Source organism: Papio anubis, chromosome 5, assembly GCF_008728515.1.
Source record: "Papio anubis isolate 15944 chromosome 5, Panubis1.0, whole genome shotgun sequence".
NCBI lineage: Eukaryota > Metazoa > Chordata > Mammalia > Primates > Cercopithecidae > Papio > Papio anubis.
In genome coordinates this window covers 171,436,203-171,461,912 of record NC_044980.1, presented here as the reverse complement: position 1 = coordinate 171,461,912, position 25,710 = coordinate 171,436,203, and the positions used below count along the sequence as shown (strand labels likewise).

The 25,710-nt window shown below is 45.3% G+C and overlaps 1 protein-coding gene and 1 non-coding gene across 4 annotated transcripts; both read right to left on the bottom strand.

Annotated features, from left to right (window-relative positions):
• Window positions 1-1,619: 1,619 nt before the first annotated feature.
• LOC116275182 lies at window positions 1,620-1,783 on the bottom strand. Its single transcript, XR_004184134.1, has one exon. It is a non-coding gene; the product is annotated as a U1 spliceosomal RNA (small nuclear RNA).
• A 280-nt stretch (window positions 1,784-2,063) lies between these two features.
• On the bottom strand, window positions 2,064-22,087 carry ZNF354B (zinc finger protein 354B). 3 transcript variants are annotated; one of them, XM_009209688.2, is made up of 5 exons: window positions 21,898-22,047; window positions 20,973-21,054; window positions 15,634-15,760; window positions 14,939-15,034; window positions 2,064-3,788 (listed from the first exon to the last, which is right to left on the bottom strand). In XM_009209688.2, exons 2-5 carry the CDS (start codon window positions 21,003-21,005, stop codon window positions 2,206-2,208), a joined length of 1,839 nt encoding a protein of 612 aa, XP_009207952.1. In that variant the 5' UTR covers window positions 21,006-21,054; window positions 21,898-22,047; the 3' UTR covers window positions 2,064-2,205. The 3 variants fall into 3 exon arrangements, with proteins under 3 accessions (XP_009207952.1, XP_031522535.1, XP_021795742.1); XM_021940050.2 differs by lacking the exon at window positions 2,064-3,788 and adding an exon at window positions 4,748-4,874 and having other exon boundaries at window positions 21,898-22,087; XM_031666675.1 differs by lacking the exon at window positions 21,898-22,047 and having other exon boundaries at window positions 20,973-21,657.
• Between the last annotated feature and the right edge of the window lie 3,623 nt (window positions 22,088-25,710).

Genomic DNA, 25,710 nt, shown 5'->3' with positions numbered 1-25,710 from the left:
CTACTTCTTGTATATTGATGTTTTCCTGGGTTGTACCCATGATCCCTTTCTCATTCCAATCTATACATTCTCATGGTCAATTTACATGTGCCAAGCTTTTCACTACTAACTATATCTTAAGTACTCCTAACTCAAGCCATCCAGCTCAAATTGACCTTTTGGGTTTGGATGACTAATTTAACATGTATAAAATCAAACTGTTTACCCCTATATTGCCTACAAGGCATATCACACCACCGTCTATCCAGGTAACTAAGGCGCAAACCTAGCAGTTAATCTACCCTGTGTGTCAATCACCTTCCCCAATTATTTGATTTCAAAAACTATGCCCTATCTATTCTTACTACATTAGCATGTGCAACATATTCTTCACTGACTATCCTTGCTTAAGCTTAGAGCCTCCTTCACTCATCACTGGAGGCTGAATTCTAGGCTTCAGTCTGTTCAGCAATCTTCAATCTCCTAAATTCATCTTCTACACATTCGTGCAATACAGGTTCCATTACTTAAAATCGATACTTGGTACCCTAAATTTCCATATAAAATTCAAATTCCTTAGTTTGGCAAGTAAGACCTTTTGTTACCTAGCCACTGCCTCCTTCTCAAGCTTCAGTATCTTTTTTCATTACTTCCTATATTCTCTACAAATGTAGTATGCTGTTACCCACCCACCCTATACCTTTGCATATGCGGTTCTCTCTATTTAGAATCTCACTTTATGAAGAATACCTACTATTCTTCCAAAACTGGGCTCAGACATCATGGTCTCTGGGACACTATTGCTGGTCTCTCCTGGTTTGCTTGGTTAGTCTTCCATATTTCTGCATCCCATGCAAATCTCTCCATTTGTATTCTGCAACACAGTATCACAGCTTAACTATTTACCTGTGAAAACCCCTTTAACACATAATAATTTGCTTACTCCCTTTAACCTTCTCGTCTCCATCCACTCAATTCGTGACTTCTTTAAGGTCTGTTTCTTTCTTCATTAAATTTCTAGAGCTCAGGATAATATCTGGCCCAAACTCGGGCATAAACAAACATTACTAAGTAAATCAGTTTTGAAATTTATAATTATTTCTAAAGAATTTCCTTTGCAGTCTGAAACCTTAAAAACCCTATGAGGAAAACAAACTTTTCTTTCATAAACTGATTCCTTTTGAAAATTGTCACAAGTGATAGGCTCTTTAAACAATTAGGATTTCATCTGCAGCCAACTAAAAAAATATTAATAGCTTTAACCTTGAAGTGATTGCCTCAACAAACAAAATGCTTCAACCTAAACTATCTAACATTACTGTTCAGAGCATAGCAAGTATGGTTTCATAATAAATATGACTTCAAGACAATAAAGAAAAACTTCTGAAAACAAAACTAGGAAATGTGTAGCAAATATGGGAGGCTATTAGATGTTGTTTGGAAATGACTAGAACGAAGAAGGTAACAGATTTTTTTTTTTTTTAATAAAAGTCATGCATGAAGTTTGACAATAGGTCAGGAAAAGGTAAATTCCAGACACTAAGAGGTAGTTCAGTTAGTTTTCATCTCTTATTTGGTCCTTTGCTCTAATACTGCGTGTGTGTGTGTGTGTGTGTGTGTGTGTGTATATATATATATATTAGGAGAAAGCGCGAATGTAGTCCCCTACTACCATAAATTATGCAGTCGAGTTTTCCACATTTTGGGAAACTGAGGGGGTCGGCACATCCAGAGGGCAATGGATAAGCCTCGCTCTGGGAAAACCACCTTTGTGATCATGGTGTCTCCCCTGCCAGGTAAGTATATATTGCATATATTTTTAAGACCAATTGTTTTGTTTGCTATGAAAATGTCTGCTGTAATAAATATACTTATATTTATATAATAGTAGCTTACACAATTGTTTTTCTAATGAAAAATTCAGCACCTCCACACCCAGACTGTTCTCATTTTTGCATGTCATAGATAGCATATATTATATAAAGAGAGATTTTATAAACATACCTTTTATCTTACAAATGGCCAATTTCAATGTCTGCAACAGTGAACTGTCTTGGGATATTTTAAAAACTGACAAGCATAAAAGCTTTCCTGATAGTTATTATATAGCTAAAGTTTATTCTTAAAACTTAGTATCTGGTGAGAAGTACACGTTTTCTCATAGTCATTATATTTAATAAATCACTCTCAAGCATGTATTCTCTGATGAGCTTTGGTTTAAGGTTTTCACACATGCGTATCGGCTTTTAAGGAGTCCTCTTCAGTATGAATTTTATGATGATTCGTGAGGGATGACCTCTGGCTAAAGAGTTTCCCACATGCATTACATTCATAGGGTTTCTCTCCAGTATGAATTCTTTGATGTGCAATAAGTGATGAGCTTTGTCTAAAAGTTTTTCCACATGTATTACACTTAAAGGGTTTTTCTCCTGTATGAATCCTCTGATGTTGAATCAGAGCTGCACTTTGGCCAAAAGACATCCCACATTCTACACATCGATATGGTTTCTCTCCAGTATGAATTCTCTGGTGATTACTAAGCGATGAGTTACACCTGAAAGTTTTCCCACACTCATTACATTTATAAGGTCTTTCTCCAGTATGCATTCTCTGATGTTGAATGAGAGCTGAACTCTGTCTGAAGGCTTTTCCACATACTTTACATTTACAGGGTTTCTCTCCGGTATGAATTCGCTCATGAATAATAAGTGTTGAGTGGGAACTTAAGGCTTTACCACATTCATTACAAGTATACAATTTCTCTCCAGTATGAATTATTCGGTGTCTATTAAGTCGTGAAATAGAAGTAAAGCCTTTCCCACATTCATTGCATCGATAGGGCTTTTCTCCAGTGTGAATTCTTTCATGTTGAATAAGAGATGCACTCTGGCTGAAGGCTCTCCCACATTCACTACATTTGAAAGGTTTCTCTCCAGTGTGAATTCTCTGATGATAACGAAGGGATGAGCCAGACTTAAAGGTGTTGCCACATTCATTACATAAGTAGGACTTCTTTCTGAGATGAATTTTCTGACTTCCAGAAAGGGATGTGCTGCAACTAGATGCCTTCCTACCTGGATTATATTTATTAGGATTTCCTTGAGCATGGATTTTTTGATGTATAAAAAGGCCAGACCTTCGGCTGAAGGATTTACCACATTCTTTACATCTATAGCATTTCTCCACAGTATGGGTTCTTAGATGCTTACAAAGGGATGCACTATGGCTGAAGGCTTTCCCACATTCTTTACATATATAGGGTTTCTCTCCTGTGTGAGTTCTTTGATGCTGAATCAGAGCGGAACTTTGGCTGAAAGCTTTTAAACATTCTTTACATTTAAATAATTTTTCTCCAGTGTGGTTTTTCTGATGTTTACGAAGGGATGAATTGTGAATGAAGGATTTTTCACATGTACTGCATTTATAGCGTTTCTCTGCTGTTTTGATTTTTGATTGGTTAAGTAAATTTGAATTCTGCTTGAAACTATTTCTTTGTATTTCACATTTTGATGGAGTTTTTTCTCTAGCAAATCTCTGTTGCTTAATGAAGACTGATTTCAGGTAGAAGTTTTGGCCAAATTCAACATTTTTATGGCTTCTATCTACAGTAAGGATTTTTGTATGGGCAACTGAAAATATTTGTAAATTTTCATTTTTGTCCTGCTGTTTCTTTAATTTCTCTTCATATATGCAAGGTCTTTCTGGTATGAAGTTCCAGGGTTCAACCCTTTTCAGTCTTTTCCTCATCTGCTCCTGAAATGAATCCTGAGTTTGAGTTGACTTTGTCATTTTAGGTGTGCTCTTACATCCTGAAAAAAGAAAAAAAGAAAGCAACAGCCCATGATTCATGTGATAGACTGAGACTAAATGTGTAGAAGGGATTAATGATATCTCAGTAAGGGTTTGCTATATGACTAAAAGAGGACAAAATTTTTAAAAACACTATATAAAATAATGGATGACAGCTGAACTGCTAAGTGAACAAATGAATAAGGCAAACTCATTTAAGACAGGTGAATGTGTAAGAGTGACCAAGAGAATGGAGCAGAGGGATTAGAGAAGGAGGAGGCATATGAATTTAGGAAATATAATCTGGTACCCAAAACCTATGATGGTCTCATAAATTACCCCATTCCGGTAATTATTTATACTCCTGAATGTCTTCCCTCCTTTTCCTACATTCCAAACTCCTTTGTATCCCTCAGATTCAGTTCAAATGTTAACTCCTCTGTGTACCTTTTCCTAACTTTGAGTTCCAACAACTCACTCCCCTTATTATAGCACTTACTATAGTACATTAAATGCATATAAGTAAGGAATAATATACATCTAGAGATGCTGAGAAAATGTTCAACAAAATTCAGCACCACAGACAATAAAAACACTCAAGCAAAAATGAACTGAGGGATACTTCCTCAATATGATAAAATACATAGACCTTTGTCCTAAAGCTAGTACCTACTAAATACACTAGAGGTATTTCTGCAATGCTCAAGAACAAGGCAAAGACACCCATTATTTTCCCTACAATTTAACACTGTACTAGACATATTAACCAATGCAATCAGGCAATATAAATCAATTATATATGAGTAAAGAGAAAGTAAAACTACCTTTACTTGCAGATAATATAATACTAAAAAGTCCAGAGAATGGATCAAGACCATCCTGGCCAACATAATGAAACCCCATCTCTACTAAAAATACAAAAATTATCTGGGCATTGTGGCACACACCTGTAATCCTAGCTACTCGGGAGGCAGAGGCAGGAGAATTGTTTGAACCTGGGAGGTGGAGGCTGCAGTGAGCCGAGATCGTGCCTGGGTGACAGAGCGAGACTCCATCTCAAAAAAACAGTCCAGCGAATGAATGATAAAACTCGCTCAGTGAAGTAGCTGGATATAAAATTGACACATTAAAATCAATAGCCTTAACTTATACTAAGAATCAGAGTAGTAAATTTATAAGTAATACGAAAAACCTATACAAGGGAAATTTTATACCAGTCTTGAATGACATATCTGATGAATGACATTAAAGTACATCTGAACAAATAATCACCTCTCCTATTCTTGGATGTAATAACATTATAAAAATGTCACTGCATTAAGACAAGATATAGATAAGGATTTCTCAACCTCAGATGACATTTTGGGCTAATTTTTTAGCTGTGTGGATAGTGTGGGCTGCCCTGAGCATTGTGGAATGTTTAGCAACATACTTGATCTCCACCCAACAGAAATCAGTAGCACCTGCCCCTCACAATTCCTCCCTCCAGGACTGCGACAAGCAAAAATCTTTCAAGACATTGACAAATGACAAAATCAGTCCTGGTAGATAATCATTGGAACAGATGAAACAGAAATGATCATGAACTGGCACCTGGTAGATAATCACTGGAACAGATGAAACAGAAATGATCATGAATTGGCCAGGTGTGGTGGCTCACACCTGTAATCCCAGCACTTTGGGAGGCTGAGGCAGGTGGATTACCTGAGGTCAGGAGTTTGAGACCTGCCTGGAAAACATGGCGAAACCCCATCTATACTAAAAATAACAAAAATTAGCTGGGCGTGGTGGCGGGCGCCTGTAATGCTAACAACTCAGGAGGCTGAGGCAGGAAAATCACTTGAACCTAGTGGGCAGAGGTTGCAGTGAGCCAAGATCATGCCATTGCACTCCAGCCTGGGTAACAAGAGCAAAACTGCATCTCAAAAAAAAAAAAAAATTGACCATGAGTTGACAACTGCTGAAATTGGGTGATGGGCTAGGTACAGTGGCTTCTCCCTGTAATCCCAGCAATTTGGGAGGCCAAGGAGAGCCCACGAGTTCGAGATCAGCCTGCGCAATACAGTAACATCCCATCTCTAAAACAAACAAACAAGCAAAATAAATTAGCTGGGCATAGTGGCACTCGTCTGCAGTCCTAGCTACACAAAAGGCTGACACAGGAGGATCACTTGAGCCCAGGAGGCTACAATAAGCCATGATTATGTAATTCCATCCAGCCTGGGTGACAAAGTCAGAGACCCTATCTTTAAAAAAAAAAAAAAAAAAAGAGAAAAGAAAAAGAAAAAGAGGCCGGGTGCGGTGGCTCACACCTGTAATCCCAAAACTTTGGGAGGCTGAGGCAGGCAGATCATGAGGTCAAGAGATCGAGGCCATCCTGACCAACATAGTGAAACCCCGTCTCTACTGAAAATACAAAAATTAGCTGGGTGTGGTGGCATGCCCCTGTAGTCCCAGCTATTCAAGAGGCTGAGGCAGGAGAATCGCTTGAACCCAAGAGGCAGAGGTTGCAGTGAGCCAAGATTGCTCCACTGCACTCAAGCCTGGCAAGAGAGTGAGACTCTTAAAAAAAAAAAAAGAAAAGAAAAGAAAAGAAAAAAAAGAAAAGAAAGAAATTGGATGATGAATACATGGGAAGTCATATTATATTATTCTACTTTATGACGGAGTCTCGCTTTGTCGCCCAGGCTGGAGTACAGTGGTGTGATCTCACCTCACTGCAACCTCCACCTCCCAGGTTCACGCCATCCTCTCACCTCAGCCTCTCTAGTAGCTGGGACTACAAGCACCCACCACTATGCCTGGCTAATTTTGTTTCTGTATTTTTAGTAGAGATGGGGTTTCACCGTGTTAGCCAGGATGGTCTCAATCTCCTGACCTCGTGATCCACCCGCCTTGGCCTCCCGAAGTGCTGGGATTACAGGCGTGAGCCACCACGCCCAGCCTATTCTACTTTCATATATGCTCGAACTTTTCTACAACAAAACTAAAAATGAAGTTTTCTTCCACTTTCTGTCCTTCCTTGTAACAGGAGTGAGTGGGTTAATCTTTTTCCTTTTATAGCCCATACCTACTAAGAAAGATATAATTTTAAAACTCTGGTTTCTGGGCCGGGCATGGCAGCTCATGCCTGTAATCCTAGCACTTTGGGAGGCCGATGCGGACGGATCATGGGAGGTCAGGAGTTCAAGGCCATCCGGATCAACATGTTGAAACCCTGTCTCTTCTAAAACACAAAAATTAGCCGGGCATGATGGCGGATGCCTGTAATCCCAGCTACTTGGGAGGCTGAGACAGGAGAATGGCTTGAACCTGGGAAATGGTGATTGCAGTGAGCCAAGATTGGGCCACCGCACTCCAGCCTGGGCAGCTGGGCAAGATTCTGTCTCAAAAAAAATACAAAAACAACAACAACAACAACAACAACAAAACCTCTTGTTTCTGCAAAGAAATCAGCACACAGGCTGGGCACAGCGGCTCCCATCTGTAATCCTAGCACTTTGGGAGGCCAAGGCAGGCAGATCTCTTAAGGTCAGAAGTTTGAGACCAGCCTAGCCAACATGGTGAAACCCCATCTCTACTAAACACAAAAATTAGTTGTGTGTGGTGGCACACGCCTGTAATCCCAGCTACTCGGGAGGCTGAGAGGAAGAATCACTTGAACCTGGGAAGCAGAGGCTGAAATGAGCCGAGATGGCACCACTGCACTCCAGCCTGGGCAACAGAGCGAGACTCCAGCTCAAAAAAAAAAAAAGCAGCACACACAGACAAGGTCCTAAAATATACATACTTTAAAAACATACTTTCAGCTGGGTGTAGTGGCTCACACCCATAATCTCAGCACTTTGGGAAGCCAAGGCAAGTGCATCATTTGAAGTCAGGAGTTCGAGACCAGCCTGACCAATATGGTGAAACCCCATCTCTACTAAAAATACAAAATTAGCCAGGTGTGGTAGTGCATGCCTGTAATCCCAGCTACTTGGGAGGCTAAGGCAGGAGAATCACTTGAACCCAAGAAGCAGAGGTTGCAGTGAGCCAAGATTGTGCCTCCCGCCTGCGTAACAGGAGCAAAACTCCATCTCAAAAACAAACAAACAAACAACAAAAAAAAACTTCCAAGTGGAAAATTTAAATATTTATCAAATGACAAAATGTATGTTTCTTTCTTTCTTTCTTTCCAGAGCAGGAGTGGAAGTTTATTTTAAAAGGCTTTAGAACAGAAAAGAAAGGCAAGTATGCTTGGAAGAGACCTAAATGGGCACTGAGGTTAAGTGCCATAAAATGTACATTTAAAGAGTCAATATCAAAGCCTTCTGGGTATCTGAAGATAAAGAAGGATGTGTGACAAGCAACCTATCCAAATCTCTTCCCCAAATGATAAGAATTAACTTCACAACCGTGACTTTCACGCAAGACCTCATCCTCAGCATGCTACCCAGTAGACACCAGTAGCACCCCCATCAAAACTCCAGATGGTGGCACACAACATACATACTTGAAGACAGAAAATGCCAAACGGGCAAAATAAATGTAAGGTAAAAGAAAAAGTGGATGTCAGGGAAGATGGTAGAGTAGGAAGCACCAAGGTTCTATCTATCCACCTGGACAACTGAGCTGTCAGAATCTGTCTGACACAACTATTTTGAAACTCTGGAAACTATTTGAAGGCTTGTAAGCTTCTAGGGGAAGGCCTGGCCAGTTGAGTGAAATTAATTTCAGTTGGCAGCAGCTACCCATCTCCAATCTCTAAATCTCCTGGCTTCAAGCCGTACTAGCATCCCTAGATTGGCCTTTGGTGGCCAAAGTGGCAATAAAATCCTTGTTCTCCAATAACGGGGATCTGGGTTCTGACTGCAAATTACTGCTTTAAGTCACGGAGGTGCAGACACAAATCCAGGCTGCCATTTTTGCAAACCCCACTGACCTGATGTGGCTTCCAGAGGATTTAAGGAACAGTACCTACTTTTTTCCTCTTCTGTTCCCCTTTTTCTGCTTTGGGGAATCAGACATTTAAGGATAAGGACATTTGGCATGGTGGTTCACACCTGTAACCCCAGCACTTTGGAAGGCCGAGGTGCGCGGATCACTTGAGGTCAGGAGTTCGAGACCAGCCTGGCCAACATGCAGAAATCTCGTCTCTACTAAAAACATAAAAATTAGCCAGGTGTGGTGGCAGGTCCCTGTAATCCCAGCTACTCAGGAGGCTGAGGCAGAAGAATCACTTAAACCCCAAAGGTGGAGGCTGCAGTGAGCTGAGATCGCGCCCCTGCACTCCAGCCTGGGCAACAGAGCAAGACTCCATCTCAAAAACAAAACAAAACAAAAAAAAAGCAACTGCACACATGGGGAATGTAGAAAGTCACTGCACAAGGCCAGGGAAGACGTGGGCTCAGAAAAAAATGCGAGAAGACCTACAGTTGATACTTCAGGCTAATTCCTGGACTAGTGCCACCCTATAGCAACAAGAAAACAAAAACCAAACCAAACCAAACCCAGCAAATCTTACGGAAGTGGGAAGATCTGATCCTGAGTTACAACATTGTAAGACAAAAAAAAAAAAAAAAAAGGCATAAAAAAATAGGAAAGTATGGTTCAGTCAACAGAAAAAATAAACAGAAAACACCTGTGGAGAAGACCAGATGGTGGCATGCGACACAAAGACAACTCTCATGAAGATGCTCAGAGCTAGAGGGAAACATGAATGACTCACGGACATGATGAACAAATCCAACTATCAATACAAAGAAAACAACAAGAAACCAAGAGGAAATTCTAGGATTTCAAAGTATAACAACCGAAATGAAAATTTCACTAGGGAAATTCAAAAGGTTTAAGCAGGCCATAGGGAAAATCAACAAACTTTAAGATAGGACAATTAAAATTACTTGAGTCTAAGGAAGAAAAAGAAGAAAATATTTGAAAAGTTGACAGAACTTAAGGGCCATGTAGGATGCCATCAAGCAGGCCGAAATATGCATCGTCCTGGGACCCTAGCATGACCACAGCAGCCCTGCCTAGGCTCCGGGCCAGTAGCACTCTGTACTTCCCCAGGTCAGAGCTCCCAAAGGGAGAGGCCGGCTGCTACTTCTGCTGTGCCACAGCCCGCACTGCTGTTGCCCTCAGGCTCTGGAGGGTGCACAGTGATTAGGGACTGGAACAGAACTCCAAGAAGAACACAGCCTCCCCACAAAAAGTGGCCAGACTGCTTCCCACACGGGTCTCCATTTCCACTTCTCCTCACTGGACAGGGCCCCCCTGACCTGGGACTCCAGCACAACCATCAAGCCTACCTGAATGCTTCAGTTGGAGGTGGCTCTGCCTTTCTCTGAGGAGGAAATGTGAGAACCCACAGCCCCTCCACCACTGTAGCTGAAATGGTACCACTATCCACCCTTGGCTTGGGGAAGGAACCCAGGGCCCGGTCGCTACGCTGGTACCTCTGGTACACCACAGCCACCACATGGAGACGAGCCCAGTCTCTCTACCTTGTGAGCTTCCATACCCAACTCCTCACCAGGCAGGGACCCTGGCTTTGGACAGCAGAACAGCCGTCCCTCCCCTGGCTGAGTACTCCCACTGGTAGCGGCTCTGTGCTTCCCTGAGGAAGGGCTCCCAGAGGCAACTGATAGCCCCTATGCCACTGCCACAGCGGCAGTCCTGCACCTGCTGCCCTCGGTCTGGGGAAGAAAGAGTGAAGCCTTCACTTGCGCTTCCAGCATGCCACAGTCACCATACGGACAGGAGCTCAGTCTCCTCTCCCTGTGAGCACTAATCCCTGACTCTTCACCAGGCAGATCCCCCACCTCAGGCCGGCAGTGCAGCCAGCTCACCCCGCGGCTGAAGATTCCCAGTAGCAGTGGCTCCATGTGTCTGAGGTGGAACTGACAGAGGCGATCGGAAGTCCCTCTGTCGCTGCCACTGCAGTGCTATTGCCCTTGCTACCCTTGGACTGGGGAAGGAACAGAAACCTTGAGTACTTCAGCTGTGCCTCCAGGAAGCTGCCGCTGCCATAAGCAGCAGTCCGTCTGTCTCGCTGGTGACCTCCCTTCCCCTACCAGCTCCTCCTGCTCCTCCCCAGGCAGGGCCTCCCTCCCCATCTTGGGCACCGGGCAGCCACCCACCCTGGGCCAACTGCACTGATGGACAGTGGTTCTGCATCTCTTTAGGGCAGAGAAGCCCACAGACAAGTGAAAGGCTCTCTGTCACAACCACCGTCAACCAAGTCCCTTCCCCTGTTGCCTCCAAGCTAGGGAGGGAACATAAACCGAGATCACCTCAGAGCTGTGGTGGGCAGCCTGGCAGTGCCAAGCTGAGATGTGCAGCCAGCACTCAAGTGGGAGAGGAGCCCACATTTTCAGAGCACTGAGGGACCTATAATCCCAGCATTTTGGGAGGCTGACATGGGAGGATTGCTTGAGGCCAAGAGTTCAAAAACAGCCTGGGCAGCATAGCAAGACCTCCATCTCTACAAACACAAGTAAAATGAAACAGGGCTACAGAGCATGGTGGCCACACTTCCATCTTGTAAGCAGTCACTTTTTAAAACCATTCCAGGCCATGTCATAAGGGCTGCTGCTAAGCCCCACAGCATTCTGTGCAAATGAGGAAAAGACAACCCTCCCTGCGTGCAGTCGCAGCTCCGGCAAACCTTGCTGAGCAACCCCTCCGCTCACCACCCCGCACAATTCAGCCTACCCAAGATGGCTTCTCGCAGTAAGGAAACAAAGCAGGCCGGGTGTGGTGGCTCACACCTGTAATCCCAGCCCTTTGGGAGGCTGAGGCGGACAGATCACTTTGGGTCAGTTCGAGACCAGCCTGACCAACATGGCAAAACCCGGTCTCTACTAAAAAAAAGCCAGAAATTAGCCCGGCATGGTGGTGTGCGCCTGTAATCCCAGCTACTTGAGAGACTGAAGCACAAGAATCGCTTGAACCTGGGAGGAGGGCACTGCAGTGAGCTGAGATGACGCCAATGCACTCCAGCCTGGGCCACAGAGCAAGAGTCCAGCTCAAAAGAAAGTAACTTTGTACAAGTACATTTTGAGGCCACTGGAGGTTCCAGAGAATCCGATCACTGGGAGCACAAGTTTTTCCATCACTGGCTGTTCAAAGGGTAGGTTTTTGTCTAAAATATTTTCTTTCTATTTTAAAGTTACATAAACACAGACAGGGTCTATGTTACCGAGGTTGGTCTCGAAACTCCTGGGCTCAAGTGATCCTCCCACCTCGGCCTCCCAAAGTGCTGGAATTACAGGCATGAGCCACCACACCCAGCCTACAGGTTGAGTTTTTGGTTCGAGCTAGAGTTAATAATCTGAGATAATTCCAGGAACATCCCAGTCCTTCATCCACGCTCTCAATGAAGTGAGCTCTCATGGGAAAAGGAAGCTGTCCTGAGGCAATCTTAGTCCAGGCATACAGGAGCCCCACCAGGGGTGCAGCAGAGATGCAAGCACATGTCAGCACCCTAGGAATGCCATCTGACTTCCATCTGACAAGAGGAACCGGGCAGAAAACAGCTCTGACGTCCTTCCTTACTCAATAAACTGCTCACGGTTTTCCCGCAGGGCCATCCTCCCGAATCTGAAAAGGGACTGACTGACAACACTACCAGGTGCCCGGCATCCCTCTGGACAGCTCTGGACTCCAGTCATACTTTCAGTCTGTTAATACTTCTCTCTAGAGGAAAGACTTACTCAGCCATCAGATGCTCCCCAGTTAAGGGAGAAAGGAACAATTCTTTCTTCTCTTCCTCATCTTCCACACCAGATTCAGCCCACACATAATGGCCAGACTGATGCCCCTCTTAAATCTTACCTGGTTCCCTGCTGCTTGCATTCTGCTTACTTTGTGGTGGCCTCTGGCAGTTCATTAAATTTTAATTTAATAAAAAATTAAATAATAAATTAATTTAATAAAAATTAATTTAATAAAAAATTAGTGTATTTCTATCAAAGGAGATTAAAAACACAAGTGTGGTTCCCCTATTAAAAAAAAAAAGTTCAAGCTATCATCACGAGGAAGCTCTCCCCAGCACAGGGCCATGGGGACCAAAGCTGCCCTGCAGCTCCTCAAACTTGTTTTTCTTCACAGTTGCCCCAAACTGGAAACAAATGTCACACAACACAAATGTCCTTCCACGAGTGCGTAAACTGTGGTACATCTGTGCAATGGAATTCTAGTCAAGAGCAAAAAGGAATGAAATTTTGATATTTGTAACAACTAGGAAAAATCTTTTATTATTATCATTATTATTTTTTTTTGAGACGGAATCTCGCTCTGTCGCCCAGGCTGGAGTGCAGTGGCACGATCTCGGCTCACTACAAGCTCCGCCTCCTGGGTTCACGCCATTCTCCTGCCTCAGCCTCCCGAGTAGCTGGGACTACAGGCACCCACCACCACGCCCAGCTAATTTTTTTTGTATTTTTAGTAGAGACGGGGTTTCACCATGTTAGCCAGGATGGTCTTGATCTCCTGACCTTGTGATCCAACCGCCTCAGCCTCCCAAAGTGCTGGGATCACAGGCATGAGCCACTATGCCCGGCCATGAACCCCATTCGTTAGGCCTGGGGCAATTCTTCAGTCCTTTGATCCCAGGTCCTTCCTCAGGGAAGCCTTTGCTGGCGCCAACTGCCTGCTCTGCACTCTCAAAGCACCAAGCGTCTTTCCCACGTGGTCCTCACTGGAACGTGTCCTTCTGTGCCTTGTGTGCAATGAGTGTGTTCACCTTGTCCCCCACTAGATCGTGTACTCCAGAAGCGCAAGACCTGCATCCCTTTTTCTGCCCAGTGCTATACAAGGAACAACAAAGCTGTGGGCGAGGGTTCAACCTCGATCCCCCAGAGCCAGAGTCCCCCCAGCTCAACCGCTCTCAGTCCCCCAACCGCGCTCAGTCCCCCACTGCCACAATGGCCCCTCCCCATTTCTCTCCTCTGATTACTTCTCGGGCTCTGTCAGATTCCTCCTGCTTAAGCACCTCACAAATGCTGTTTCCTGAAATTCGGGCCTCCACCCGGCCAGCTCCAGGTTTCCAATGCCCCTGTTACGCTGATGGCTCCCTGACCTCTCGAGTCTTGGCCCTGTCACTTACACACCTGCCCACCAGCGATCTCCACCCGACTACTTCACTCACATCTCACGTGAGATCCATCACACACAAACCTGCTCCTGTGCCCTGATCACGTGGGCACCTCCTCCTCCCCCCTCACAAACTCACGGCAAGTGCCGTCATCCAGACCCTCCCACCTCCTGCCTCCCTCCATGACTGCAATGACTCTGCAAGGCTTCCCGCCTCTAGTTTTGCCTCACTTTCAATCACAATACTCCCCCAAAGTGACCATCTGTATTAAGTTCGAATCACATAGCAACGTCATGAATATGTTCTCTTTGTGAAAATTTAAAACATTACATGTAAATAACATCTCCTTTCATGGACCCATTCTCAATCCTATTCCAAGTGTCACTAATGTCACCAGCTGTGTCATCCTAACCTTTCTCTCTGGGCTTACGTGCACATGACACATACACATAATTTTCACTGAACATAGATGGTGGTGTCCTAACAATGCTCTGTAACTTGCTGGGAGCTCTGTCCACGTCCCTGGACTCTTGTTTTCAGGGTGTGATGCTCGCCAGAGTAAGGACACGCCGCAGGTCCCTTAGCTGTTCTTACACTGATGGAGACTCAACTGTTTCTGATTCAGACCAACTTCTCTAAGATACCAAGGACCATACGATTCCCTGCCCAAATCCTTCAATTATTTCCAGTGCTCCATGGGACAGTTTCCACCTCTTAGAACTGTGCCAAAGCTCTTACCACGCGGCCCTTCCCCAGCTTTCTATTTCCTTCCTCACCTCCTCCTTTCCCAAATACACACTGAGCTTCAGCCAGAGTGATTATTTGAAATTCCTGAAACATACTATGTTTGCTGACTGAATACATGAAAATACAGCCCCACTCTAAAACAACAGGAAAGAATAAGAAAAGAGATTCTGAGAGATTCACAGGGAAGTGATTACAAGGGAGTAATCATAGTGGGCTTCCCCTTCCCCACCCCTTCTTGAGGTCTAAGAATCCTCAAAGGAGTTTCCCGACCAACACTCCTACCTCCTCTCATTAACCAGACCGCTGTCTGCGGCCATTCCCGAGCACCTTGGGCCACCCACTTACCCAGAGAGGAGTCGCCAGAACTGTCTTTCTCCACCTTCCAGGGATCTTCTCCTTGCTGCAACAGGGAGATCACTTTTGGTTTGGTAAATGGGAGCCCTGCACGTAGACAAAAAAAAAAAGTCTTGGTCTTGGTTTTGACACAACAAAGCATGCCCTGATTACTAGGGTACCGTGGCTTTTCTATAGAAGGAATGTTGCATATATAGATGTAATTAAAACTTATAAACTGGCATCTATAGAATGATGTATCAAGTAACTTTTTCTATAATGAGAAAACATCGTATGATTCCCTTCTGAAGATGAATTTTACAAGATTCATCTGACTGGAAAAGAGAAGTGGGAAAGGCAACGGTAGGTGGATGAAGAAGGATGAGGTAAGCCCTCTGCTGAGAGATGAGCAAACAAACCACAGAACAATCAAAGCAGGAAAATGCTGCCTGAACTATGAGAGAATTTCTAATGTGAAATTGTGTAGCAGGAAGGGGATAATTATCAATACCCATCTGCCAATACACAGAACAATTCCATACTTATTAGGAGAAAGAAAGTTTTCAATGTTTATTTATAGAGATTTGATTTGTATAATACCTAAACTCAGCTCAAATTTTTCAGTGACCAACCACTTTTATTTAGGGAAGGAGGTGCTGAGCTATCCCAATTTTTGAATTCTGTTTCTACAGGGGAAACTTCCTTACCCAGTGAGACCAGGTTCCTGTAGTTCTCCAGCATCACATCCCGGTACAAGTTTCTCTGAGAAGGAGCCAGCTTTCTCCACTCATCCCGGGTAAAGAGCACGGCCACGTCCTCGAACGTCAGTGACACCTGTAAGGACAAGTCGTTCCAGCTCACCCAGGACCCCCCTCACAGAGTGGACGGGATGGCAGTGGGGAAGACAGGCTACCCGTGATAACACTTCTGATACTATTCAAGCTTCTGAAGGTTCCAGATCATTCCTTTAATGAACAATTTGCCAGTAACAAATATATACTGAGCGGCACACAGCGAGATTCAGGCCTTGTGCAGCCACTGTAAGAGATGGGTAGAGGGATTACGGCCATTAGTGGGAGACTAAATTAGAATAATCTTTTGTTGGCAATTTGATAATACATAAAAACTTAGAACTATGTATAATCTTTAACTCACCAATTACTTTAAGAAACAGTGCACAAAAATACCAGCACAGGGATACTTATCATGGTGTTAGTAGCAAAAAAAACTGGTAACAACCTAAATACTCACTGACAGAGGCTGGGTTAAATAACTTATGGCACTACCTATGTGCTGATTCAAGCGTGAAGATAATGATGAAAATCAGAATACCTCTCTTTTAGTGAATGCTTTACATGGGCCAGACACTATATTTAGACACTATATTTAGAGCTTTATATTAATCATTAGCATATACCTTATCTAACCTTCACACTTACCTTATGAAAAAGATAGTTATTGTTCCATTTTACATCAAAGAAAGCAAAGTCACTGAGAGGCTAAGAAATTTGTTTAAAGTTGGCTGGGTGTGGTGGCTCACGCCTGTAATCCCAGCACTTTGGGAGGCAGAGGTGGGTGGATCACGAGGTCAAGAGATCCAGACCATCCTGGCCAACATGGTGAAACCCCATCTCTACTAAAAATAAAAACATTAGCCAGGCATGGTGGTGTGCACCTGTAATCCTAGCTACTCGGGAGGCTGAGGCAGGAGAATCGCTTGAACCCGGGAGGCAGAGGTTGCAGTGATCCAAGATCATGCCACTGCACTCCAGCCTGGAAACAGAAAGAGACTCCATCTTAAAAAAAGAAAAAAAAAATTTGTTTAAAGTCACACAGCTGTTCAGTGGTATAGCTGGGATTCCAATCCAGGCAGATATCTTAGGCTCCATTCAAAAGTACTCTAAAACTGCCTCTCAAAATAGTTAATAAATAAATAAGATAATCTGCACAATGCACTTAAAATCATATCGGGCTCACATTAAAGGTTCAAATGTTAGCTATTATCACATTAATACAAATAGTAGGCAATCATTAGAGCTGATGGCATAAATTGCTATTTGTTGACATAAAAAGACACCCATGAAAATGTTAAGTACAAAGTACGTTATGTATCACCGTTTCGAGTTTGTCCTCATTCAAAAAAATGTTTCTGGCCGGGTGTGGTGGCTCATGCCTGTAATCCTAGCACTTTGGGAGGCCGAAGTGGGTGAATTGCCTGAGCTCAGGAGTTCGAGACCAGCCTGGGCAACACGGTGAAACCCTGTCTCTACCAAAATACAAAAAATTAGCCGGGTGTGGTGGCAGGCGCCTGTAATCCCAGCTACTCGGGAGGTTGAGGCAGGAGAATTGCTTGAACCCAGAAGACAGAACTTGCAGTGAGCCTAGACTGCGCCACTGCACTCCAGCCTGGGTGACAGAGTGAGACTCCCTCTCCAAAAAAAAAAAAAAAAAATTCTATATACATAGAAAATTATTGAGACATGCAATAAACTGAATGACAGTGATTATCTCCAGATGGTGGGGTTAAGGGTGATTTTATTTTCTGCTGTATATATGAAATATGTAGAGCATACAGTCATGTGTCGCATTCGTGATGGAGGTACACTCTGAGAACGCACTGTGAAGCCACTTCATCACTGTGGGAATATAAGAGACAAACCTGGGTGGAACGGCCTCCTACACACCTGGGCTATATATATGGTACAGCCTATTGCTCCTAGGCTGCAAACCTGTGCAGCAGGTTCCCAAACTGAACATTGTAGGGAACGGTAAGCCAACGCTAAGTGTCTGTGTATGTAAATATACTTAAACATAGAAAAGGCATGGTAAACTATAGTATAAAGAGAAGAAATGGTACACTTGTACAGGGCACTTGCCATGAATGGAGCGTGCAGGACTGGAAGCTGCCTGGCTGAGTGAGCGGGGAGTGAATGTGCAACTTAGGACACTACTGTGCAAGACTGTAGACATTTTAAACACTGTACGCTTAGGCTACACTACATTTACTGTAGACATTTTAAACACTGTATGCTTAGGCTACACTAAATTTATTTTTCAAAAGTTTTCTTTAAAACAAATTATCCTTAGCTTACTGTAACTTTTACTTTCTCAACTTTTTAATTTTTTCAAACTTTGACTCTTTGGTAGTAACACTTATCTTAAACACATTGTCTAGCTGTACAAAAATAATTTCTTTCTTTATATCCTTATTCTACAAGCTTTCTCCTATTTTAAAAGCTTTTATTTTTACTTTAAAAAATTTTTTGTTAAAAACTAGTACATAAATATGCACATCAGTCTAGGTCTACAGAGATCAGCATCATCAACACCACTGTCTTCGACCTCTACATCCTGTCCCACTGGAAGGGCTTCAGGGGCAATGACACACATGCAGCTGTCATCTCCTAGTAGAACAAAGCTTTCTTCTGGATACCTCTTGAAGAACCTGCCTGAGGCTGTTACACTTAACTTTTTAAAAACAAGCAAAAGGAAGACACTGTAAAATAACAAGAATAGAATAGTACAATAGATACATAAACCAGCAACAGTCAGATATTATCAAGCATTATGAACTGTACAGTTGCATATGTTGTATACTTTTATAGGACTGGCAGGCTGCACGGTAGGTCTGTTTACACCAGCATCACCACAAAACAGAAGCAAAGCCTTGCATTATAATGTTACAACGGCTACTAAGTCAATAGGAGACAGGAATCTTTCAGCTATGTTTTAAACTTAGGGGACTACTGTCACATTTATGGTCTTTCACTGACCAAAACATCATTACCAACACACGACTACATAAATGTACACATAAGTATGCACATATATATACACATGTATTCATAAATATATATACACATCTACAAATGTATATATATAAAGGTATTACTCTCTAAAGTTTAGACCACGACCCTGCAATATTTTTATGGTGAGAAAGAGCATCAAATTATTTGCATGTTGGGGAAGAGTACAAGAAATGATCTGTGTTCTCAAAGAATGTATGATCTGACTGGCAGACTAGAAAATGCATGAAATAATGTGAACAATGAAAAACAACTGTGTAGCTGGATAGGGCCCTGAGACAAGAACACAAGGTCCAGGGCAGCCAAGATCCCAGGTCATGTGCTTTGCTAGAGGTAGTAGCAAGATCATAACTCCAGTTTTCTAATTGTGAACTCTGTACTCTCTCTCTGGTCTTAAAATTCCCTTCGCTGATTTTTACACACAGGTCTACACATTACTGACACATGGGCAGCAAGAATGGACAGGAAGGATGCCACAGAGATTCACTCAAACACAGGGATGGAGAAGGTTCTGGTCAGGAGAGCAGCTTGCCTCTGTGGGAACATAATAGGAATACCTTGAAGGACAAAGAGCATCTCAAATGCACAACAGCCGGTTCTGGCCACACCCTCAGATCACACTCCACTGTGCTGGCTAGTCTAAAAGATAATGCTGCCAGGCGTGGTGGCTCACACCTTTAATCCCAGCACTCTGGGAGGCGGAGGCTGGTGGATCACGAGGTGAGGAGATTGAGGCCATCCTGGTCAACATGGCGAAACCCCGTCTCTACTAAAATACAAAAAAAAAATTAGCCAGGCATGGTAGCATGTGCCTGTAGTCCTAGCTACTCAGGGGGCTGAGGCAGGGGATGAATCGCTTGAACCTGGAAGGCAGAGGTTAGAGTGAGCCGAGGTCATGTCACTGCACTCCACTCCAGCCAGGCAACAGAGCAAGACTGCCTCTCAAAACAAGAGAAGGCCAGGCCGCAGAAGAACCCTGGTATCACGTGGCTGGATCTGCCCATACTCGGAAAGACACACCACAGGAACGATTTACTGGGTGGTCCGAGGGATCTCAGAGCCAGATGCACTTGGACTGTGCTCAGGTTACTTAACTTTTCTGAGCCTCAGTTTCCTCACATGTAAAACAAGAATTGTAATTGTCGTGTTACTGTGAGAGTGAAGGAACAAATGTAAAGACCTCAGCTCACTCCCTGGTGTGCTAGACACTCAGTGGACACTATTATTGTTAGACAAAAATAAAGAATAACATCTTCTGGGTCCTAAACACATTCTACAGCAGTTTCTATCAACATTAACATGAATATGAATATATTAATATGATAATGTCACTCTGCCTCCACGACCACCACATACTGAGCAGTAACTACTCAGAGACCAGCCCTGATCCACTTTCCATACACCAACTCATGTGATCCCCTCATCTACGCTGGGAGGTGGGCACGGTTGTTATTCCCATTTTATAGGTGAGAAAACTGAGGCACAGAGAGGTGAAGCCCAAGGCCCACAAACAGCAACAGAGGAGATGGGTTAAAACGCTGCCACCCAGCTCGACAGCCCTACTTCCTAACTACCACATACACGACCTCTGCACTACTGATGTCCCATGAAACCCTTCCTGCGGCTACCTGAGGGGTCTCCTCTCTGTCCTGGGAGCCAAGTGACCTCTCCAACTCTGTTCACTCTTGTCTCACCTAGAAAAGGTGGCCTCCTCATTCCCACTACACAAAAATGAAAACGGTCTACATCAGCTTTCAAGAGAGTGATACAAGCAAAGAATATGATTCACAAAGTTGAGAGAGAAGAAACTAAAAACTATGCACTGGAGAAGCCTGGGGAAAGGGTGGTGGTATGAGGATTCTCAGCGGTGAAAAGAAAAAGTATTTCTGCAAAGGCTAGAAAAGGAGACAAGGCTGAGTGAAGGAGGCAGGGATTTTTCCCAGGTGTGCACGTCTGTTCTGTCCCTAGTGATACAGAGACTTGTGGTATCTTACTTGTCAAATTAGTCACGCAATGGATTGAAATTTAGTGAACAAAATGTGTTAATTTAAAAAGAACCACTAGACATGGACCGGGAGGGCGGGAGGTCCTCCCTACAGAATCCACCACTCATGAGGGCGGACCAGCGCCTCCAAGGGAAAAGGACTTGGGCTCCATCCTGGCTGAAGATGGTCCCGGTGAAGAACCTCAGTCAGTGGGGAAAATCCACCCACGAGGATCTGGAAGGACAATGAGCTCACCTGCGGCCTCGCTTCCCGCCGCCCCGCAGCCATGTCCTTCCGGGCTCTCCCCTGAGGACGGTGCAGTCTCCAGCAGGCAGATCTGAGAAGGAAAAGGGAGCCGGGAAGAAGCCCCTTATGCTTTCCAGCCCCGGAACCCGCAGCTCTGACACCCCGACTCCCGCCGAGAAAGACCCCGGGCGCCCGCACAGGCAGTCGGAGGAGCCGGGAGCCCGCGGACCGGAGCAGCGCCGGCCGCCGTCCAGGCCCAGGTCTCACGGGCTTGGGGCTCACGGAGGACACGCCGGACCCGCAGCGGCAGCACGACCCGCCGAGCCCGCCAGGGCCAGGGCTGCCCCGCGCCGCTGAGTCCCTCGGCGCCAGCTGGCACTACCAGCACCCGCCGCACCGCTCGAGAAACTGAGGCAGCGCCGGGGCACCTGCTCCGTTCACGCCCCTGCGAGGCCGGCCGGGACTCCCACAGCCACGGCCCCGGGGACGACTTCCCTCCGCCTCACGCCTTTCCCAGCCGGTTCCTCTCTCTCCCGCCAAGGAATCCTCTCCCGACTGCACGGAAAGCGGCTTTGAAGAGGAAAGCGCTGCGTGTCCGGAGGCGGGAAGGGCGGCCGTCCTGGGGACGGACTCAGAAACCGGGGCCGGCTGCCTCCGCCCTGCGCTCGGGGTCCCGGCGCCCCGAGCCCCGAGTCCGCGAGGCCCCCACGGCGGGGCAGGGTGGGCCCGGGAGGAGACGCCGGCCCCTCGTTCACGGCCGGCGGCGGCGAGCCAGAGACAGGAGCATCGGCAGCGGTGCCAAAGCCGCCCGCCAGGGGCGACAGTCCAGGTCCCCGCGCGGGGGCCGGGGACAGACGCGGGGGTGCCCACCCGCGCCCACAAAGGCCCTCGGGGCCCTGGCGGCCGCAGGCCCTCAGCCAGCCACGCCGCTCACCTCCCCAGGATCTGGCGTGCCCGGGCCGCGCCTCCCCGGCCGCACTCCGCAGGCGGGAGGCTCCAGAACCGCCCGGCCGGACTCCAGCCTCGTGACCCGGCTCCTCCGACGCCTGGGCGACCTCAGGCCCCGGGCCGCTCACCCGGCGGCGAGAGCTCCGGGCGCGCCTGGGACCTAGAGGAGCAGGGCGGCCGCGAAGGCCTCTGGGAAATGGAGTGCACCGGGGGACGCTGGCATCCCGGGAAGTGTAGTTCCACGCTTTTGGGGCGGGGTCGCGCTGAAATGTTAGGCGCCCAGACGCTACCGGAGGGCCCGGGTGAGCTGTAGGATCCCAGGTTCCTGGTTCTTCGGAGGAGAAGGGGAGGTTCCTGGAGGGCAGTAACTTGCAACTCTGTGTCCGTGTGAATTTCAGGATGGCGTGGGCCGCACGAACACAACTGCTACACAATTGGGAAAGGATCATCTCCCGCAAAAGATGTTGACAAAGCTGGATTTCCACATGCAAAAGATGAACCTGTACCTGACCTTATACCATACATAAAAATTAACTCAAAATTGATTAAAAACCTAAATGTGAGACCAAAAATTTTTATAAACTACTAAAGTAAAAGGGAAAACGTAAGGATGTTGGAGATGGCAATGATTTCTTGAATATGTCATCAGAAGCACAGATAACAGCAAAAATAGGCAAATGGGACTACATCAAACTTAAAAACTTTAGCTAATGAAAGGAAACAGGCAATCTACAGAATAGACGAAAATACTTACATAGCATATATCTGATTTGAAATATATCCTGGATTTATATGGAACTTTTACAACTCAACAACAAAACCAAAACCTGATTTTAAAATGGACAAACGACTTGAATAGGCAATTCTCCAATGAAGATATGCAAATGAGCAACGAGCAACAAGCATATAAAAAGATGGTAAACATCTCTAGGTATAAGGGAAATATAAACCCAAACTCAAGAAATCACCGCACCCCCATTAGGATGGCCACTATCAAAAGAATGTAAATTGGTACAATCATTACAGAAAACGGTATAGAGGTTCCTCAAAAAATTATAACTAGAGCTACGTTAGGATACACCAATCCCACTTCTGGCTATAGATCCGGAGGAAATGAAACTCCACAGGATGCCTGCACTCCCGTAGCTGCAATATTATTCACCATGGCCAAGATATGGAAACAACTATCTGTTGATGGATGAATAAAGGAATTTGTTTGAGAAGGAATCTCACTCTGTCACCCAGGCTGGAGGGCAATGGCGCAACCTCCGACTTCCAGGTTCAAGCAATTCTCCGCCTCAGCCTCCCAAGTAGCTGGGATTACAGGCACACACACCACCACGCCCGGCTAATTTTTGTATTTTTTTTGTTTGTTTGTTTGTTTTTTTGTTTTTTTTTTTTGAGACGGAGTCTCGCTCTGTCGCCCAGGCTGGAGTGCAGTGGCGCGATCTCGGCTCACTGCAAGCTCCACCTCCCGGGTTCACGCCATTCTCCCGCCTCAGCCTCCGAGTAGCTGGGACTACAGGCGCCCGCCACCACGCCCGGCTAGTTTTTTGTATTTTTAGTAGAGACGGGGTTTCACCATGTTAGCCAGGATGGTCTCGATCTCCTGACCTCGTGATCCACCCGCCTCGGCCTCCCAAAGTGCTGGGATTACAGGCTTGAGCCACCGCGCCCGGCTAATTTTTGTATTTTTAATAGAGAGAGGATTTCATTATCTTGGCCAGGTTGGTCTTGAACTCCTGACCTCGTGATTCACCCTCCTAGGCCTCCCAAACTGCTGTGATTACAGGCATGAGACACCGAGCCCAGCCGCAAATGTGTTTATATACACAATGGAATATTATTCTGCCTTAAAAAAATAAAGAAATCCTGACATATGACAATATGAATGAACGTGGAGGACATTCTGTTAAGTGAAATAAAAAAGGCACAGAAATACAAATACTGCATGATTTCATTTACGTGTAGAATCTAAAATAGTCAAAATTATAGAGGAAGAAAGTAGCATGGTGATTTCCATGTGTGTTAAATACCAATCTTCCCATATAGGTAATTCCATGTGGCACAGCTGCCCACCTGGATGCACAAGGAGTCATTCCCTTACTTGTAGAGCCACGCCCACCCTGTAGCCAGGAACTGCAGGTTTCTTTCCATGGTTGCTCGCCCAGTGCAAGGCCCTGTTCTCTCTCTCTACACTACTCTACGCTTCCACAAGCTGCTGCTTCTGTTTCTTATTTATTTATTTATTTATTTATTTTATTTTATTTTATTTATTTAATGAGAGACGGGGTCTCATTATGTTGCCCAGGCTGGTCTCAAACTCCTGGGCTCAAGTGATCCTCTCACCTTGGCCTCCCAAAGTGCTGGGATTACAGGTGTGAGCCACCACCTCACACCTCCTTTTTAACAAACCTCACACCACCTTTTTAACAAAAATGAGATGTTTTATTGTCTTCTCTTTGCAATTAGAGTGAAAGCCAGAATCCTTGTTGTGGGCCCTAAATCATACGGCTTTTGACTCCTTTTCCAGTATCTACTGTTCTTCTACTACACTCTGCTTCTCAGCACAAAAACAGCCAAACGTGTTGCTGTCTTCCATAAAAATCCTTCCTCTGGTCCGGTGTGGTGGTTCACACCTGTGATCCCAGCACTTTGAGAAGTTGAGGCAAGGGGATCACTTGAGGCCAGGGGTTTGAGAACAGCCTGGCCAACATGGTGAAACCCCATCTCTTCTAAAAATACAAAAGCTAGGCAGGTGTGGTGGTGCATGCCTGTAATCCCAGCTACTCAGGAGGCTGAGGCAGGAGAATCTCTTGAACCCAGGGGGTGGAGGTTTCAGTGAGGTTTCAGTGAGCTGAGATTGTGCCACTGCATTCTAGCCCGGGCAACAGAGCAAGACTCTGTCACAAATAAATAAATAAATAAATAAATAAATAAATAAATAAATAAATAAATCCTTTCTCAGCCAGGCACAGTGGCTTATGTCTGTAACCCCAGCACTTCGGGAGGCCGAGGTGGGTGGATCACCTAAGGTCAGGAGTTCGAGACCAGACTGACCAACATGGTGAAACCCCATCTCTACTAAAAATACAAAATTAGCCAGGCGTGGTGGCACATGCCTATAATCCCAGCACTTTGGGAGGCTGAGGTGGGATGACTGCTTGAGCCCAGGAGTTTGAGATCAGCTTGGACAACATAATGAGATCCTGTCTCCACAAACAAAACAAAACAAAACCAAAAAAACCCAAAAAACAAATTATGAAAATTAGCTGGGCATGATGACACACTCCTGTAGTCCCAGCTACTCGGGAGGCTGAGACAGGAGGGGTGCTTGAGCCTGGGAGGAGGAGGTTGTAGTGAGCTGAGATTGCACCACTGCACTCCAGCCGCCTGGGCAATAGAGCAAGACTCTGTCTCATATATATACATATATACACACACACATAAATACATACATATACATGTATACATATACACACACACACACACACATATATATATACACACACACCAACCCTCAAAAGCCAACAGCCAACAATGATATAAAAAATTAAAAACTTGACTGGGTGCGGTGGCTCACGCCTGTAATCCCAGCACTTTGGCAGGCTGAGGCGGGCAGATCACGAGGTCAGGAGATTGATACCATCCTGGCTAACATGGTGAAACTCCATCGCTACTGAAAATACAAAAAATTAGCTAGACGTGGTGGTGGGCATCTGTAGTCCCAGCTACTAGGGAGGCTGAGGCAGGAGAATGGCGTGAACCCAGGAGGCGGAGCTTGCAGTGAGCTGAGATT